Raw genomic sequence first — 17,185 nt, 5'->3', positions numbered from 1 at the left:
CAACTAATTGACTCTAATCTGTTTCCCATCCACTCGAGCCGTTTGCACACCAAGGCAGTATTTATTGTGTAAGTTTGACTCACTGAGTTCTTGTATTTATTCATATATTTGTTAGATATTTATTTATGGACGCACATGGCGATGCTGAGCAGATGAGCTCTTTAGTTTGGATTGAAGTTTCCCCAATGGACGGATCCGTCAGCTGGGTGGGTTTCCTGTTGTTACCAAAGTGCCTGTTAAATATTCCAGAACTGCCTCTTTACTCTTGAATAAAGACTTTGAGCTGTTGTTCTGATGTGCTTGGGTTATTGAACATAATGCTCATAATCACAGAGGCTCGTCTCGTTCCCCCGCAGCTGCAGAGTGAATTTAAATCATTTTGATGTTCCGAGCGTTTCAATCCGCTTCCAGATGGTTGCTGTGGATCTGATTGGAGATTTGTTACCGTAGAGGAATTAAGATGTGCCTTATTCAGAAACAGATGAAGCACATTTATCCCCCCAAAGTCATGAAGACAAACAAGATCTGGTTGATGTGTTTATTTATGAAGTCATTTCTGTGCAGAGTTCCTTGCAGGAGGAGGAAGAGAAGCAGCTATAGGGCAACCTTGCGCAGTTTGACCAGGAATGCTGGAAGTAAAAGCATAAACGGTGAGCACTTCCACATCTGTGTGTGTGTGAGAGAGTGTGAGACAGCGGTAACGTCTCTGACCTGTGTGGCTCTCCTGATCGTGGTGAGGCCTGGCGATGTAGGGGACTCTCCCAAACGCTGCAGGCTCCTGTGCCGCCTCCCCCTCTTCTGAAAGTCAAAAGGTCAAATTCAGAGAACGCTGTCCAGTCTGACGCACTCACATGATCAATAATGACTAATCACCTTTCTCTCCGTCCGATGTCTCGCTCTCCTCTCCTTGATCTTCCACTGAGACGGGGTCTTTCCTCGTGTGGTACTGCCCGTCTTTCTGCCGGGCCGGGACCACCAACCAATTTCGGGAGGGAACCTCGACGACGCGTTCGCAGTGCATGGGCAGAGCCAAACACCGCAGTCCGTCCAACAGATCAACCACCTGGGTGATACTGAGGCACACAGGCGGAGGTGATGTCATTGTTCACTCTAGCTGTAATCTTCTTGACACAGGTGAGTGAAGCCACCACAGATTTCACTTCTAAAGCCTTCATGGAACCAAACCTTATTGTTATGCCGACTCTATGTATAATGTTTATACGTGAAGTTTGTAAGAGAAAGGTTATGAGCGCTTTTGAATAAAGCAAATCTATATTATGAATATAAATGTATGCTTCTTAACGTTTCATGATGAAACACAAATGCATATAGAAAACAAACCTCTGCTAAGGTCAAACATATAAACTTTAAATTGCTACAAAATCCAAATCCTGCATTACTGTGTACTTTAAATCAGTGACCTTAAAAGCTCCTGCATAGTAACATGAACAGTGTCTATGTCTTTATTCAGTAGAGAAAGAGAGAGAGAGAGAGAGGTTTAGGTGTGTAGCTGCCTGTACTGCCCTTTGTTTCTGCTGCCATCTAGTGTTAACCAGCACTTACTACAGCATCATCTACATTCATTGTCGTCATACACACTTTGCGAGGTAGACGGCACACACAGCTCCTGAGTGGAGATGTGGAATCACGGTGGGTAAAACCAAGTGGGGGCTCATGAGGTCCAGAGCCACCTGCAACACACACACACACGATTACCATGGAAACAAGCCACTCACACATTGCTGACATTAGGCCACACATGAAATACTGTAAATCCAAACTCTTCATCACGGACCGCGTGGAATCCCTGGCCGGTGAGGAGCGAAGAAGCCTCGCTGAGGTCGGCCACGTGGAAGCGGACATTGTCTGGCCACTCCTCCCCTCGCCGCCGCAACCGCCATGCCGCACGCCAGCGGTTGTAGTTGAGCACAGCTTTCCTGTGGTGATCCTCCCTGACCTCCACGCTCGTCACCGTTCCTCTGGCGCCCACTGATGGAGACAAAAACACAGCAGGAAGTGAGTTTGTACACAAAACAACCGCCTTAATTAAGTTGAATTTACTATTCTATACTGATGGCCTTTTGAACCTGCTCGGGACAGAAACAGAGACATGGCCCCCGACCCAGAGCCCGACTCCAGCACGCTGTCTCCCTCTGTGACGTCCATCATCGTCAGCATGACACTCACATCCTGTGGAGGAAGGAGGGAGTTAAAGAAAGGAAGAAGTTATTGATTCTTCCTGCTGCCACTCATCCTGGCATTCAGGCGTCAGGCCCAGGTGGAGGTACTGGACCTTTGGGTAGGCGATGGTGGGGCCTCTCTTCATGAACAGCACGAAATCCTCCAGACTGGGACGGCGGATGAAGATGGGAACGTGCCTGTTGGTCTTCAGGAAGCTGCCTGCGGGCTTCCCGGCGATGAGGTCGTGGTCGATGACGCCCCAGTTGCTCTGCAGGCGCGACCCTGCCCGCAGCTGGAACATCTTCCTGAAGCTGCCCCTCTCTTTCCTGTGACACTCCGCCATCAGCACCTCCCCGATCACCATGGAGGTCTCCCCGGGAAGACCAGGTGATGATGTCATCCTTTGCTCCTCCTGATAAACTGCTGTTCCGTTTGCTTCCACAGCAGATTCACACGCATGGGAAGTGTCTGACTGTTCTTCAGGTGATGCCTCATGGTGTGTGTGCGTCTCAGGATGTGACTCAGATGCTTCACTGAGCCTCTGGTCCTGCTGGGTCCTCTGGTCCTGCTGGGTCCTCTCACCCTCTTCTGGTTCCTCCTGGTTCTGTCTCAGCTGCGTCACCTCTGAGCTCAGGGCGTCCTGGGGCAGCAGGCGGCTGAGCCTCTCCAAGGGGGACAGGGGGCGGCGACTCCTGGACACCAAGGCTTGCCTGGAGGTCAGGCTGGTGTCCACAGGTGAAGCCTCTGTGTCGTCCCTCTCATCCTTGTTCTTGTTAACTGAACCTGTTGAAATAGTCCTTAGTCCCTTTCTCCATGTTGGGAGTCTCCTCAGTGTGTCCCGGTGTGTGTGGTGACCTTGGGTGTGTGTGCAGATCCGAGCCAGTCTGTGCAGAAGCAGAACCCCGCTGAAGGGCATCTGAGCCGCCATGACCCAGAGCAGCAGGTGAAGCCTCAGAGGAGCGCTGTGCAGACGCGTCTCACCTCTTCAGCCGCGAGTCAGACTACAATGTAAGGAAAACCAAGCAATAGGTCAAATCAAATACGCGTATAGTCTAAATAGTATAAAGCGAGCACGGGACGGTCTGCATGCAGCGTTTAGATTTAACTTTAAACGACTCGTAAATGATTCCTCTCTCTAATTTCTATCTCACCGGGATGTGTTTACAGCCCGAGGTCGCCATGCTGCTGACAGGCTGCTGCTTCTTCTTCTCTGGATTGAGCAACTAACTCAGTGTGTATGGCACCACCTACTGTACAGTAATGTCTAGTGTCTAGTAGCGTTCCCTCTCAATGTTTGCAGCACCATAAAAAGTGTTAATTATCTCACAGACTGAGATGTTTTTGTTTGTATTGTCTTGTAACTTAATCCAGAAGAGAAGCGGACCCCGAGAACAGAAGAGTGAAATCACCACGAAAGATTCCGGGGAGTCGTGAAGGCAGCACGCCGCTGCCAATGGGAGGGCACTGTGTCTGACTCTCTATTGCGCATGCGCGCGGAGAATCACACGTGGTTTGTGTAAACCACGCAGACGCAACCAGCGCTTCAGAAATGGCGGCCGATGGTGGCAGCTCTTCCCCGGGGCTTCCCTGTGTTTTCTCCCCTAAATCCCGACAGTACCTGGCGCTATGTGCCCAGGACGGCAGACTCCGCATCTGGAACACCGACAGCCGGACGCTCCATCAGGAATACGTCCCGTCCGCCCACCTGAGCGCCACATGTACATGCATAGCGTGGGGACCATGCCGGACAGTAAAGGTACGTGAGGCTGCTGAGGCGCCCCGTGTTCGGGAGGCCCGGGCGGGCCGGCCGGGTCACCGTTTGAGAGCGACACGCAGGCTGGAGCGCTAAAAGTGTCGGTAATCGCGAGGTAAAGTAGCGGAGTAGCGTGTTGACGCTCGGTGCCGCGGACGCGTCCACCTATCCGCTGAGCTGGAGCCTCGTTAGCCGTTAGCTCGCTAGCTGAAAACAGCTGCGCAGGACGCACATGTTGCTGCTCCACATGGTGCTGGAGAGAGATCGAACAAAGTCTGATCCGGATTGATAATCTGAACGGCCGCGTTAATCAGCGCTCGTTACATAGTAGCGTCAGCGCGACGGAGACAGTAACGTAGTTTGTAACGATGAATCCTGCTAATTATGGTTATATTAAGTTAGCATTAGCTCCCCGAGCCGCAGCAGCAGCGTGCGCCACCATGACACCTCAGTCAGGTCAACTTCAGCTCCTGTGGCCTCAACGCGACGAGTCTACATGTAACAGTTTGAAAAGGTGAAACGCGTCTGTATGACGGTTATCGATCCACCTGTTAGAGTGTGAATGTTGCTCTGAGACGTGAAAGTTTATATGAAGTCAAAGTTCATGAATCGGAAGTTGGGTTCGACAATCAAAGCACTGAGTTTCACTTTGCATACAAACTGAACTTATCCATGCTAAGATCCACTTAACTCACTTTCATTGAGCCGAAATCCAGTTTCAGGCAGTGATTTGAGTCTGTGAGGGTTTGATTGTGATTATGGATTATGGATCAGAGGTGATTGGACCTGACTAACATCTGGATTCTTCCTCGTTGTTGTTTCAGGAGGGCCCGCAGAGGAAGAAGAGGAAATCAGAGGCAGGGCAGCCGGAGGAGAAGGCTGACCTGCTGGCTATGGGCACAGCGGCGGGCACGGTGCTCATCTACAGCACCCAGAAAGGGGCGCTGCACTGCACCCTGGTGAGTGGGATCAGAACCATCACACACACAAACGCCACACACGCTCCTCTGCTCTGTGATGGACTTCCTTGTGTCGTCATAACTCTGTCAGTATAGAGCAGTCACGTCCCGCGAGTACTTGTTGGTGGTCGTGTTTAACCCCGTGCTGTCTGCCGTGTCTCTGTCAGGACGGCGGTCACAGCAGCGGGGTGAACGGCGTGCAGTGGCACCCCCATGCCGCACTGCTGTACAGCGGCTCAGATGACACACACATCGTGGAGTGGGACCTGCAGACGGGAAAGACCCGATGGTGAGTTGTTGAAGATCAGGATGAAATAGAAGCAGCAAAGCGTTTAAGATCAACCAAAGCAGGAAGCTAAACGTCTCATTTAGTCTCAGAGGGAGCAACAGATGGAGAGATGTTCTGTTGTTGGGTTTGGGTTTCATTTGATGCTGTTTGGGTTTAAACTGCATGCAAATGAAACAAAGAAAAGCTGAGGAACTTATTGATTCTTTGAATTATGTGTTTTGGCTCCATCCTCCAGTACATAAGTAACTTCTCCACTTTAAGAACTTTAACGACCCAAAGTGTCCCGACCCAGACTCCCTCGCTGTTAAGGTGAAGAGGAGGAGTTGAAGGATTCTAACGAGGCTCCAGAACAACTCCACTCATGAATTAGTTGGTGTTCATCACTAATTCTGCACTGCTCTTCATCTTAACACACTTCTTTACTCTAACTCCTATAGACGACAATGGAAGTTCACAAATTTAATTTAGTATTATTATTATATTATTCAGTTATGAAAATATGGAGAGTAGAGTTTGATCCTCTGAGGTCTGAGGTGCTTCAGAGTCTTTGTAATCAAGTGTCTACAGATCAATCAGCTGCAGCTCTGACACACACACACACACACACACACACACACACACACACACACACACACACACACACACACACACACACACACACACACACACACACCCTCTGGGTTTACGAGAGTTTTGCTTCACTCCCAAGCTGCAGCCATACATTACGTTCATTTGGCAGACGCTTTTGTCCAAAGTGACTTACATTACATTACCACCCTTCGCAGAGGGGGAGCAATTGAAGGTCCGGTGCCTTGGCAGGGGCTCGAACCGGCGACCTCCCGGTTCCCGAGCGGAAGCTCTACCCACTGGGCCACTGCCTCCCTCCCCAGACCCCTAATAAAACACGGCTCAGGCCAAACAAATCAACGAGGCCTCAACACGGAGCCTTCAGCTTCACTGTCAGTATTTCAGCTGCAGCTTCATCAACATAACGTCTCCATGATCCCTCAGCTGAGGCTCAGTAACACCAGAGAGACAGACACAGACACAGATAGATACAGAACTGCACTGGACTGTGAACCATTTTAAACGTTCCCATTGTTTCTGCAGCAAATGGAAGGCGGACCGAGCGGCAGTGAGCAGTTTGTGTGTGAGCCCTGACGGCAAACTCCTGCTCTCAGCCGGACAAACCATCAAGATGTGGGACCTGGACACCAAGGAGGTTTACAGGGTGAGTCAGTGCGTCTGCAGGTCTGAGAGAAGCTTCAGCTCCACGAAATAAAGGAGCTCTGCGGTCATTTAAGGGTTAATATGGACTGGAAATGTCCCGTGTGTGTGTGTGCGCAGAGATTCACAGGCCACTCCACGGCTGTGACGACCCTGTGCTTCGCAACCACGCGACCCCCAGACGGCAATGGCCTCTACTTCCTGTCCGGGGCGGCGCACGATCGATTGCTCAGTGTGTGGTGAGTGGTCGCTTTGATGATTCTGTGTACGTGTGTGTGTCTGAACATTGGTCCGTTGTGTTTCTGTGGAACTGACCTGAGTTGATGTCTCTCCTGCAGGCAAGTACGAGACGACGGAAAGGACAAGAACTCTGTGGTGTCGTTCACGCTGACGGACGAGCCGCAGCACGTCGACCTCATCGCCTCCAACAGCAAGGAAGAGGTCAGGACCGCTTGTTTCATGGCTCCCGTTTTGTACCTTATTCTCTTCTCCAGTGTGAGTCTAAAGCGTCGGTGTGTGTGTGTGTCACAGGCGGTGAGGCTGGCGGTGGTGTGTAAGGACGGACAGCTGCATCTCTTTGAGCACTTTTTAAACGGGTAAGCTTCATGTCACTCTGCCGGCCCCCTGCTGGCCGATGGGAGGCGTTACACTCTGTTGACGTGTCTCCTTGTCTCCTCAGGCCCTGTAAGAAGCCCTTAACGCCTTCGTGTACGGTGCAGATGTCCAGCACCCAGGACTCGCCCGTGCCCGTCCCCCTGCTGGCCGCCGCTCTGAGGGCCGACAGCGGGACTCTGCAGCTCGCCTACGGGAACCACCTGCAGCCCGTGATGGAGAGGGTGGTGAGTACAGCAGCAGCTTATAGACACACACACACACACACACACACACACACACACACACACACACACACACACACACACACACACACACACACAGGTTCAAGCGACGCCGAGAGGCCGCGACCAAACGTGTTACTCGTCGCTGTGTTCTGTCTGTATGTGATCTCTCTCACCTGCCGCTCTGGCCTCTCTCGCCCTCACAGGAGATCAACACGGCAGAGCGACACATCTGCTTGACCCGGGACGTGAAGACCAGCCTGTCCCTTTCCATGGATACCGCCGTCTCCAAGGTAACAGCCCCGCGAGGAAGCAGAGACACAGACGTCTTTGTGGTTGTACTCCCCCCCCTAATCCAGGTGCATTGTGGGTAAATAATGAAGTCTCTCTGCCCCTCCCCTCAGGTGAAAACCCCCATCATCAACTCTAAGAGTAAAGTCCTGGTCCCCGGCCTCCCCGGCCACCAGGCGCCTGTGAGGGGCGGCTCAGACGGAGCAGAGAAGAGGAAAAAGGGCGCCGACACCAAAGAGGTTTGTGATCTTCAGAACCAGAACCAGACACACGTCATCACACAGCTGCACAGAGCGGTCCAGAGGCTCAGAGGTGTAGAGACGCTCGTATTCTAACGGCGTCCCTCTGTTTCCTTTCTTTCTTCTTGGTTTGAGGACTGAAGCTTCGTTTTCGTCCCTCAAGCGAATCTTTGAACGCTGCTTTGACAGATTGTGAAGGAAACTAAGAATGTGTAAAGAAGCCAGAAGATCAGTCGATCACACGCTGATGCAGATGTTGATGTTTTCTCTGCTGCAGCTCTGTGATGAATGTAAACAGCTGTGAGGTCGCTCGCCAGCTTTACTTTGTTTTATCTATTAAAGTCGAACTAAATCCTCTTCTGCCTCTGGCGAGCCTGCAAACACATCTGCAGGTTGAATAATTCATCAGCCGTTTCCTGTTTCAGACCTAAATGAACAAACGTTACTATAGAAACGTAAAGTGGGTGTGATCACTGATGTCCTGTGATGTCGCCGCTGCAGATGTCGATAGAGGAGCGACTGGGCGAGATCGATCTGTCCACGGCGTCCGGCGTGAAGGGAGCGGCCGGGACGCCGTCGCTGCAGACGGACAACTTTGCAGTGCTGCTGGTCCAGGGCCTGGAGAGCAACGACGCCAACATCCTCAACGTACGCACACACACACACACACACACACCTCACACTAACACCATGATAGAGAGAAAGTGTGTGTGTGCAGCTCATCTTTACGCCTGAGCACAGTTGAGTCCTTAACATTGAACCTGTGTGTGTGTGTGTCTCGTGCAGAAAGTCTTCCAGACCCGTAAGGACATGGTGATAAAGAAGACGGTGGCTCGGTTGCCTCTTCCTGCCGTCCTTCCTCTGCTGGAGCAGGTGAGTGAAGAGGACAGAGTGTGAGTGGGACCTTAAGTTTGCTCACTTGTTGTCATTCTAATGTGTGTGTGTGTGTGTGTGTGTGTGTTTGCTTCTGTTTGCAGATCACAAAGCGTCTGCAGGGACATCCTTTCACGTAAGTCTGAGGCTCCACCCACCCACCTGTCTGTCTCTCAGATCTCTGTCGTCTTGATATGGTAGCAGGAACGTAAACGGACTTTGCTTCTGATCTGTACGATCTTATCCTGTATGAACTTTGTCAGCTTCTCTGGGAACACTTTGGGTTCTTTAAGCTTCATGCAGGTTAGAGTGCAGGTGTGTGTGTGTGTGTGTGTGTAAACATCTGTCCCCTCCCCCCACAGAGCCGTGCTGATGGTGCGGTGGCTGAAGGCCGTGCTCATGCAGCACACATCCTACTTATCATCGGTGAGTCTCTACACACCACGCCCTGTGTGTGTGTGTGTGTGTGTGTGTGTGTGATCATGTGACTGAGTGTGTGGTTTGTCTCGTCAGCTGCCCGACCTGATGACCCAGCTGGGCGTCCTGTACCACATGATCGAGAGCAGAGTGAAGATGTTCCACAAGCTCACCAAGCTGCACGGGAAACTCTACCTGCTCATCTCACAGGTGAGGCAGGAAGTCACATGGTCCGGCCTCCAGGCAGCAGGGATGAGTCCAGATGTGGCTTTAATGTTGACAGTGGTTATAAATGTACAAGATCAATATATTAGACAAAGATTTATAATATTGGTTATAGAGCCAACATGCTTCAGTCTGAAGTCTCAACATGTGTAGTTCAGTCTAAAGTGGTTTAATGCTTCTTTATGGCCTCAGCTTCATCTCTGTGGCTCCTCTTCATCACTCTCTCTCTCCTCCTCTACCACCAGGTGGCAGCAAGCAACAGCAGCAAGACAGTGACGGATGTTGACCACACAGCCCAGCTGGTGTATGAAGAGGGTGAGTGTGTGTGTGTGACATTGAGATGATTACAACACGTGTGGTGTTTAGTACCAACAAAGCTTCTACACACCAGGAACAACTATTGATTATATCTAAACATTGATTAATCCACTAATCATAATGATCAGCTGGGTAGTTAGAGTCTGTGTGTGTGTGTGTGTGTGTGTGTGTGTGAACATAAAGGTATACAGACTTTAGAGTTGTGACTGTAGTCTTCAGTGTATCTGGAGCTGAGTTGTAATTTCCTGCTCATTTTCTCTTTAAACGGCGTCTTTGTACCTTTTTGAAGTCGTCTCCGAGCCGTGATGGTAACCTTGACGATGGCGGCTCAGTCAGGTGTGCAGCGTCAAATATTCATGCAGATTTCCTGTGAGTCATCAGTCATCTTTTCCGCCTGACGGCCTCAGACTCTTTAAGGCGTCTGCGGTCCAACAGGTCACACTGAGGCACGACGCCGCCTGATCTCAAACCCGCCATTACTTTGACTGGCGTTCATTATTTCCTGACTTCCCTGGACGTCGCTCGCCGACTCCTTCGCCGCATTGAACTGGTAAAGATTTATGAAGGCAATTTTTGTTCACCGCCACCGCGCTCGCAGCTGTGACTCTTGTTGCCTGGCAACTTGACCGGCAGATCCTCCCCTTCCAGCGCGGCGCCGCCGAGGCCCCTCGCTCCGCCGCTCTGCCCGACCTCGCTCCTCATTACCGCTCTGTATTAAACAATTATCCAGCCGTGTAGAAGATTGGCACTCATGAAATCACGAAGCCGAGTTCGGCGTTCCTGTGACCTGGGGCGTTTAGAGGGAAGTTTGGGTTCCAAACCTGGGCGCCCGGCCCATTAATGGCCCGCCAGGAACCCAACAGGAGAAACGGACAGGAAGCTGCTTTGGTTTGTCTTAAAATGGCCGCCTCACTTCTGTAATCATGAAACGCCGCTCTGAGGCTTCGCTGCATCAAATCCTCTTCTGATTTCCTTTTTCCTTGCTTTCTGCAGAATCCTCTGATGAAGGCGAGGCCTCCGGTGACGAAGCTCTCCCCGGCGATGACGACTCAGACGTAAGTGTAACTTGGCGGTGATGAAGACGAGCCGATGGTCAGGCGGACGTCATTCAGTATCTGATGCTTTGTGTTGCCTCGCCTTCAGAATTGGGAAGAGGAGGAGGAGATGATGGAGGAGAAGGAGGAAGAGGAGGAGGAAGAGGATGACGACCCAGACAGCAAAACGGAACCCAAAACCAATGGCGAGGACGACATGGAGCAGGAGCACGAGAGCGAGGAGGAATGAGGAGAGACCTGGCACACACACACACACACACAAACACACACACACACACACGTAAAGGACCTGAAAGATTTATATATACTTTCATTTTATTTTCAAAGCTTTTGATTTTATTATCAGAACATCGTATTTGGTTTTTACAAAGATGGCGGGCGAGCGAGGGACGGTGACCCCGCCCCCCTCCTGCATTCTGGGAGGTGGGCGGGGCTTGTGGGTGCTGATGAATCTGCTGAATCAAACACGTTGTCCTCTCACACCCCGCTCTCCTCTGGCTCCGCCCCCTCCGCTCTCCAGCCGCCGTGTTCCCCTCACAGTTCTGCATCGGATACGACTGAATTCTCTCTCCAAAGTCGGGCGGCGTTCCAGTTTCACCAACGCTGCAGTCTGCATTCCAAACTTTGTAATAATATCTCCTTCTCTCACTCGTACCGCAGCGTCTCTCTCTCTCTCTCTCTTACTCTCTCTCTCGCTCTCGCTCTCTCGCTCTCTTATATCCTGCTTTAACCTCGCCGGCGCTTCGTTCCGGCGTCCGGAATACGAGCGGCGTCCTCGGGCGAACAGAGCGAAGGGAAGCTGGAATGCACGCCCCCCTCCCCTCTCCCCCGCCCCTCCCTGACTGTTATATTGTACAGAATACAGCTGGACCCCCAGGCCGTACATCACGCCCCCTCCCTCCCTCCCCCCCTCGCTCTTTCACACACACACACACACACACACACGGTTTAAATCTGTATGTACAGTGAAGTGTTTGTACGAGCTCGTCTCCTCGTCTCCTCTGCAGTCGATCCCCACAGATCCTTGGGATTAAAGGAACTCCTGTAAAGTCTAAACGAATGCTGTTCCATTATTTCTCCCCCCCCCTTTTGTTTTTGCGGCCCCCTCTCTTTTGTTTTAACTGTGTTCACCCTGAGCGTTTAGTTTGTTTGGGGGTGCGTCCCCTTTCATGTTCCAGCTCCCTCTGAGCGGCGAGTCACAGGGGCGGCCGAGAAAAAGAAGAGAAAATGTGAACTTTAGCTGCATAGGTTGAATAAATGGGTTTACAAAATGTCTTTCCTTTGGTGTTTGGTGTGGGAGGAGGAAGTGTGAGGGGTCAGACAGGAAGTGGCGCTCTTTATTCGCTCTATTCAGCCGTCAGAATAAGCAGAGTGGCCGTAAAGTGGGAGCGGCCCCTCTCGCTCTGTCGTCCTTTAAGTCGTTTTCCAGTGGGGCTGAGATGTGAGCTTGTAAACGGGGCTCTGTCGGAGTTTACACACACACACACACACACTCTCTGCCACACACACTCGGGCCTTCATTTCACTGCGGCGCTGATGAGCGACATTAACTGTTATTGTGCTGCAAACCCACGAGCTGGAACTGATAAGGACCGGATGATGAAGTCGCCCGTTTAGTTTCTTATCTGGCGGTCGGAGCTTTGTTGTAAAAACCTGGCCTGCTCTCACGCCGGCCTCCGCTCAGTCAAAATGGCCGTAATAAAGAACCTTGTTACCAGAGGAGGGCTTCCTTAAATGGCACTAAAAATGATTTGTTTTCACTCATTGTGCACTGTAGCAGGGCAGAGTAGAACAAAGAGCTTAAAATTGGAATGCCACCCCTTTTTTTATTTTTACAGCGTTATCTTCCAAATCAGCCACATCAGCTTTAAACTGAGCCTCTCTGCTGCCATCTGGTGGTCACAGCGAGTCAGGACAGGACAGGAAGACCAGCTCAGCTGATCCAGAGCCGCCTGGAAGGCTCCGGTCGTTTAAAATATCAGAAAGGAATTTGCCAAATGCAGCGACTGCTCTGAGTTACGGAGGAGAGGAGGCCCTGAAGGCCTCACAAGGTCTCAGGCCCGTTCTCTGATTTAGGTCTGGATGAGAGGAGCAAGCTCAGCGTATCCCACAATGCACCTCTCTGCTCCGTCTTTACTGCTCGTATGTGAGGCCTCATGAGGACACTGACATGATGGGGAGACACACACACACACACACACACACACACACACACACACACACACACACACACACACACACACACACACACACACACACACACACACACACACACACACACACACACACACACACACACACAGCGAGCCGTCACATTAACAGTGAGATACCAGACTAACAGCGACACACACACAGGGGCCATTAGCTGAGCCTGAGTGAGCCGTGCTGACGCGGGTCCTCAGCTACGAGGAGACACTTCCCCGGGTAATGAGGAGCTCCAACCAGCCGAGACCGCTGAGGTGAAACCAGAGCTGAGGCCATCAACCGGGCAGCACCGGACCGGACCGGACCTGTCCAGTTTGCTGGCGCTCGGATCAGAGTGTTGGATTGACGGTTCAGACGATGAGACGTTCAGGTTCCTCTGGTCCTTCAACTGTCCAAGCAGTTGATCTGGACTCCATCAGTGTTTGTGCTTAACGGTTCATGAAGGGAAACACGAGAAAGCCTCCACCTCACACACAAGCTGTGAGTGTGTGTGTGCGTGTGTGAATGAAGACACGTTTAAGTGCAGAATAAAGCGGGAAGAATGAAACTCAGCTCGCAGCTAAACGTTAAAAAAATGAAATCATCTCCACTTCACTGATAAACTTACACGACATAAGGGGAGCAGCTGTGTGTGTGTGTGTGTGTGTGTGTGTGTGTGTGTGTGTGTGTGTGTTTTCATTCCTCCCACAGTTCTGCGTGTCGTCCCTCAAACCAACAGCAGAGGAGACAAACAGATAGTTTAGTGTCTTCATCTAGATTTGGAATGGAGCTCAACTCCTCCCATCTTCTCCCAGAGGTGTCGGGCCTCAGAGTCTCATTCTCCAGGTGAATGAATGAAACACCGGGGAGTTTGGATTCTGGTGTGTGATGAGGTGTGTGTGCTTTGTAAGAGTGTGTTCTGAACCTGCTCATCAGAAAGCAGCATCACGCGTCGTGGGACTTCACGTATCCTGCATCGCGATGGAGCCCGGGACCCTGAACGCCCCTCTAGAGGAGCGCATCACGCTTCTGTAGCTCCTCTCCTCTCCTCTCGTGGATTGGGAGCGTGGAAAAGTTTCACCCTCGCCTGCTGGTATAAATCTGAGTTCCTCCATGCTTCATTCCCCGGCGTAATGTATGAAAGCAGGTGATCCCGGGTCTCCAGAGGGGATCACGGTCCCGTCGCGCTGCGGCTCATCTGTCAGAAAACTCCGGGATGAGACTCGGCTGGAGTTCCCCCATGAATTTCTAAAAGCCGCTCGGAGCTGCGTCCCATTTCGGGCCGAGCAATCCGCGGGAGATGAAGGAGGCAGAGGGCAACGCGGCTCTGCTTCAGCTGCCGACGGGGAAATGTCAGTCCGCCTCACAGCCGAGGAATAACAAACAGCACCGTGAAGTGAACGCCTCGACAAGCAGGCGTGGCTGCAGCAAACTTACTCAACCTTCTCCAGGGAACGAGGAGGAGAGGAGAGGAGAGGAGAGGAGAGGAGAGGAGAGGAGAGGAGAGGAGAGGAGAGGAGAGTTGATGGAAGGGGAGGAGAGTTGATGGAAGGAGAGAAGAGGAGAGGAGAGTTGATGGAAGGGGAGGAGAGTTGATGGAAGGGGAGGAGAGGAGCGGAGAGGAGAGGAGAGGAGAGGAGAGGAGAGGAGAGGAGAGTTTATGGAAGGGGAGGAGAGTTGATGGAAGGAGAGGAGAGGAGAGGAGAAGAGGAGAGAAGAGAAGAGAAGAGAAGAGAAGAGAGGAGAGGAGAGGAGAGGAGAGGAGGGTTTAAAGGCTTCACTCCTCATCCTAACCAGAAAAAATGAACCAACACAACCTGTGAATTGTTGATGTCACACATGGTTTGACCCTAATATAACATTGATTATCTTTATTAATATTCCCATGGATCTTCTGCAGCTCCGTCCGCCCTCAGATTTGTTTGGAGACTTAAGGTTTTAAAGTTGTCTCCCTCTGGCTCGCAGACGTGTTACAACTTTAGAACCCTTTAGACAACTTTAGAAAATGTTGAACCAACAAATTGTTGATTTGCTTCACAAATTTTTATCCAGAAATGCCAAATAAAACCTTTAATGACTCTCAGGCTTCAGGTTTGTGCAAGCACACACACACACACACACACACTCTGCCAGTCGCCCACCATCCTGGCTCTGCTCTGCTTTCATTAGCTGCAGGTGGGAGGTGGAGGAACGTACCAACTGTGCCTGAGCTGCAGGGGGGCTCCAGCGTGTTAGAGAGTCAAAAGAAGCTGTTTAAAATGTCTTTCAGTGAGATCATCCACGTGTTTTATACCTGCTGACCTCTGTTAATGACCACATGTTTATGTTTAACAGTTATAAATCCCATGTGTTGTTTCTGTGAGGTGATTGCTTGGTTGATTCTCCCTCTGGCAGGCGGAGCTTCCTGCCTTTATAAGCTTGGAGCAGGTGTGGAGCTCAAACTCTCCTGAGCCTCACACACTTCTTCTTCTTCTTCTTCTTCTTCTTCTTCTTCTTCTTCTTCTTCTTCTTCTTCTTCTTCTTCTTCTTCTTCTTCTTCTTCTTCTTCTTCTTCATTCTGAGCTCCCCCGTGACCTTTGACCCCTTCACCACCTGAAGCACTCAGCCAATCAAACTAAACTATGGAACTAAACTCCAGACTTTACTGTGACACGCAGACATGAGTGAGTGGAGCTACTGAACACAAATACACACACACACACACACACACACACACACACACACACACACACACCCACACACACACAAACCAGGTGAGAGGATGTGTTTGTTTGACAGCAGTGTGTGTGTGAGTTAGCATCTAATCATAAACAAGAAACAAAGTAGTTGTGTCTGACTTACAGAGGCGTTGAGAGACTTTGAGCCGTTCTGACAGCAGAGAGCAAGAAATCAAGCAGAACCGACGACGGAGCAAAGTAAGAACTTTACACATGATCACATATGAGTGTTGTGTTAAATATGCTGCACAGGCTAACGCTGGGTTTGTGCTTCCTGCTGTGTTGTCGATTGGCACCAAGTTGTGTGTTTGTTTTCGGTCTCAGCTCTCCGTTTGTTTGCTAATGATGATATTTAGACTGAATTGTTACTTTGGATTCACTCGTTCTTGTCATGCTGGCGTTGTGCTGGCGTTTCCTGTTGATCACTATGATGAAATGATTCAGTATGTGTGACACACGTGTGTCATGTATGTGACTGGGGGCCATGTTACTGTGATCATCAGAAGGCTGGGGAAGGGGAGGGGAGGCGGCTGCTTAACATAAAAGAGACAAACAGAGCTGCTTTGTTTATTTTATTCATTCATTTACAAGTTTACAAGTTGGTTTGTTGTTTGTTTACGTGTGTGTGAACAGATTGGTGATGAGGCCTGAAGCACTGAGTTGTGTGTGTGTGTGTGTGTGTGTGTGTGTGTGTGTGTGTGTGTGTGTGTGTGTGTGTGTGTGTGTGTGTGTGTGTGTGTGTGTGTGTGTGTGTTGGTTTCTTCTGTCTGTATCATTTGAAACAAATGGATTCACTTCAAAGCTCTGCGTTGGTAAAGAGCAGAGCGTCACATTAAGCTGCACACACACACACACACACACACACATACACACACACACACACACACACACACACACACACACACACACACACACACACACACACACACACACACACACACACACACACACACACACACACACACACACACACACACACACACACACACACACACACACACACTTCTGTACTCTCCCTGACTTCACAGTGAGGCTTCAGCTCGATGTCTTACATTTCTTACGATGCAAAATAAATCATTTGAAATCATTCATGGTCCATTAGGACGAAACGTCAAGGCAACGAGACGAATCACGTCTTTAGGAAGAGAGCGAGCGGGGATACTCTTCTCCTTCTGCTTCTTCTTCTGTTGTATTGAACATGGCTGCGTTCAGTCCAGTGGAGGCGCCTTTATCAGGTTGTGTGTCTCTGCAGCTGTTCAGGTTTGTGTGTTTGTGTGTGTGTGTCGGATGATGTAAACGAGCCGACAACTCGTGTGAAAGGTGAATTAGTTTAATAACGATCCACACTTAACACTTCCTGTACTTATAATGATCAATCAGGGAGATTTATTACAAAGTGAAGATGTTTAATCTGGCTGGAATGTTTGTCACTAAAGTCTGGAAGGGAAGGCAACACCAAAGCATCCCCCATTCTTCCTGCATCCTTGTCCAGACAGGACTGAGGTCAGAGGTCAGAGTCCTTACATGTCCGTGTCATGAAGCAGCTCTGGAATAGTCCTGATGTTCCCCCTGGTGTCGGAGCAAACAGCCCTCATGTTCCCATCACACCCAGCCTGCAGGT

At 50.6% G+C, this 17,185-nt stretch overlaps 2 protein-coding genes across 3 annotated transcripts; one reads left to right on the top strand and one right to left on the bottom strand.

The window, feature by feature from the left end:
* Positions 1–524: 524 nt before the first annotated feature.
* On the bottom strand, positions 525–3,628 carry trmt61b (tRNA methyltransferase 61B). The gene is made up of 8 exons (XM_076167765.1): positions 3,333–3,628; positions 2,294–3,182; positions 2,088–2,190; positions 1,796–1,989; positions 1,600–1,691; positions 874–1,073; positions 712–798; positions 525–629 (listed from the first exon to the last, which is right to left on the bottom strand). Exons 2-8 carry the CDS (start codon positions 3,107–3,109, stop codon positions 595–597), a joined length of 1,527 nt encoding a protein of 508 aa, XP_076023880.1. The 5' UTR covers positions 3,110–3,182; positions 3,333–3,628; the 3' UTR covers positions 525–594.
* Positions 3,629–3,687: 59 nt separating this feature from the next.
* On the top strand, positions 3,688–11,866 carry wdr43 (WD repeat domain 43). 2 transcript variants are annotated; one of them, XM_076167764.1, is made up of 18 exons: positions 3,688–3,937; positions 4,759–4,893; positions 5,061–5,182; positions 6,293–6,413; positions 6,530–6,648; positions 6,748–6,850; positions 6,941–7,005; positions 7,089–7,248; positions 7,452–7,538; positions 7,650–7,775; positions 8,277–8,423; positions 8,562–8,648; positions 8,753–8,784; positions 9,011–9,074; positions 9,162–9,275; positions 9,536–9,605; positions 10,602–10,663; positions 10,767–11,866. In XM_076167764.1, exons 1-18 carry the CDS (start codon positions 3,731–3,733, stop codon positions 10,890–10,892), a joined length of 1,947 nt encoding a protein of 648 aa, XP_076023879.1. In that variant the 5' UTR covers positions 3,688–3,730; the 3' UTR covers positions 10,893–11,866. The 2 variants fall into 2 exon arrangements, with proteins under 2 accessions (XP_076023879.1, XP_076023878.1); XM_076167763.1 differs by having other exon boundaries at positions 10,752–11,866.
* Positions 11,867–17,185: the final 5,319 nt, after the last annotated feature.

Source organism: Genypterus blacodes, unplaced genomic scaffold, assembly GCF_046128005.1.
Source record: "Genypterus blacodes isolate CSIRO-AG114 ecotype Tasmania unplaced genomic scaffold, CSIRO-AGI_Gbla_v1 ptg000173l_1, whole genome shotgun sequence".
Taxonomy (NCBI): domain Eukaryota; kingdom Metazoa; phylum Chordata; class Actinopteri; order Ophidiiformes; family Ophidiidae; genus Genypterus; species Genypterus blacodes.
Note: the sequence above shows the minus strand (reverse complement) of the source record. Positions and strands in the feature narration are given on the sequence as shown.

What these genes read in the sequence shown, in the direction of transcription:
- wdr43 (XM_076167763.1), top strand. Translation starts at nt 3,731, where the DNA reads ATGGCGGCCGATGGTGGCAGCTCTTCCCCGGGGCTTCCCTGTGTTTTC. An exon ending in TCTACCTGCTCATCTCACAG is followed by an intron (nt 9,276 to 9,535) that starts GTGAGGCAGGAA and finishes CTCTACCACCAG; the next exon opens with GTGGCAGCAAGCAACAGCAG. An exon ending in CCAGCTGGTGTATGAAGAGG is followed by an intron (nt 9,606 to 10,601) that starts GTGAGTGTGTGT and finishes TGCTTTCTGCAG; the next exon opens with AATCCTCTGATGAAGGCGAG.
- trmt61b (XM_076167765.1), bottom strand. Translation starts at nt 3,109, where the DNA reads ATGGCGGCTCAGATGCCCTTCAGCGGGGTTCTGCTTCTGCACAGACTG. An exon ending in TCTGTTTCTGTCCCGAGCAG is followed by an intron (nt 1,990 to 2,087) that starts GTTCAAAAGGCC and finishes TGTCTCCATCAG; the next exon opens with TGGGCGCCAGAGGAACGGTG. An exon ending in TGTGCCGTCTACCTCGCAAA is followed by an intron (nt 1,074 to 1,599) that starts GTGTGTATGACG and finishes TGTGTGCCTCAG; the next exon opens with TATCACCCAGGTGGTTGATC.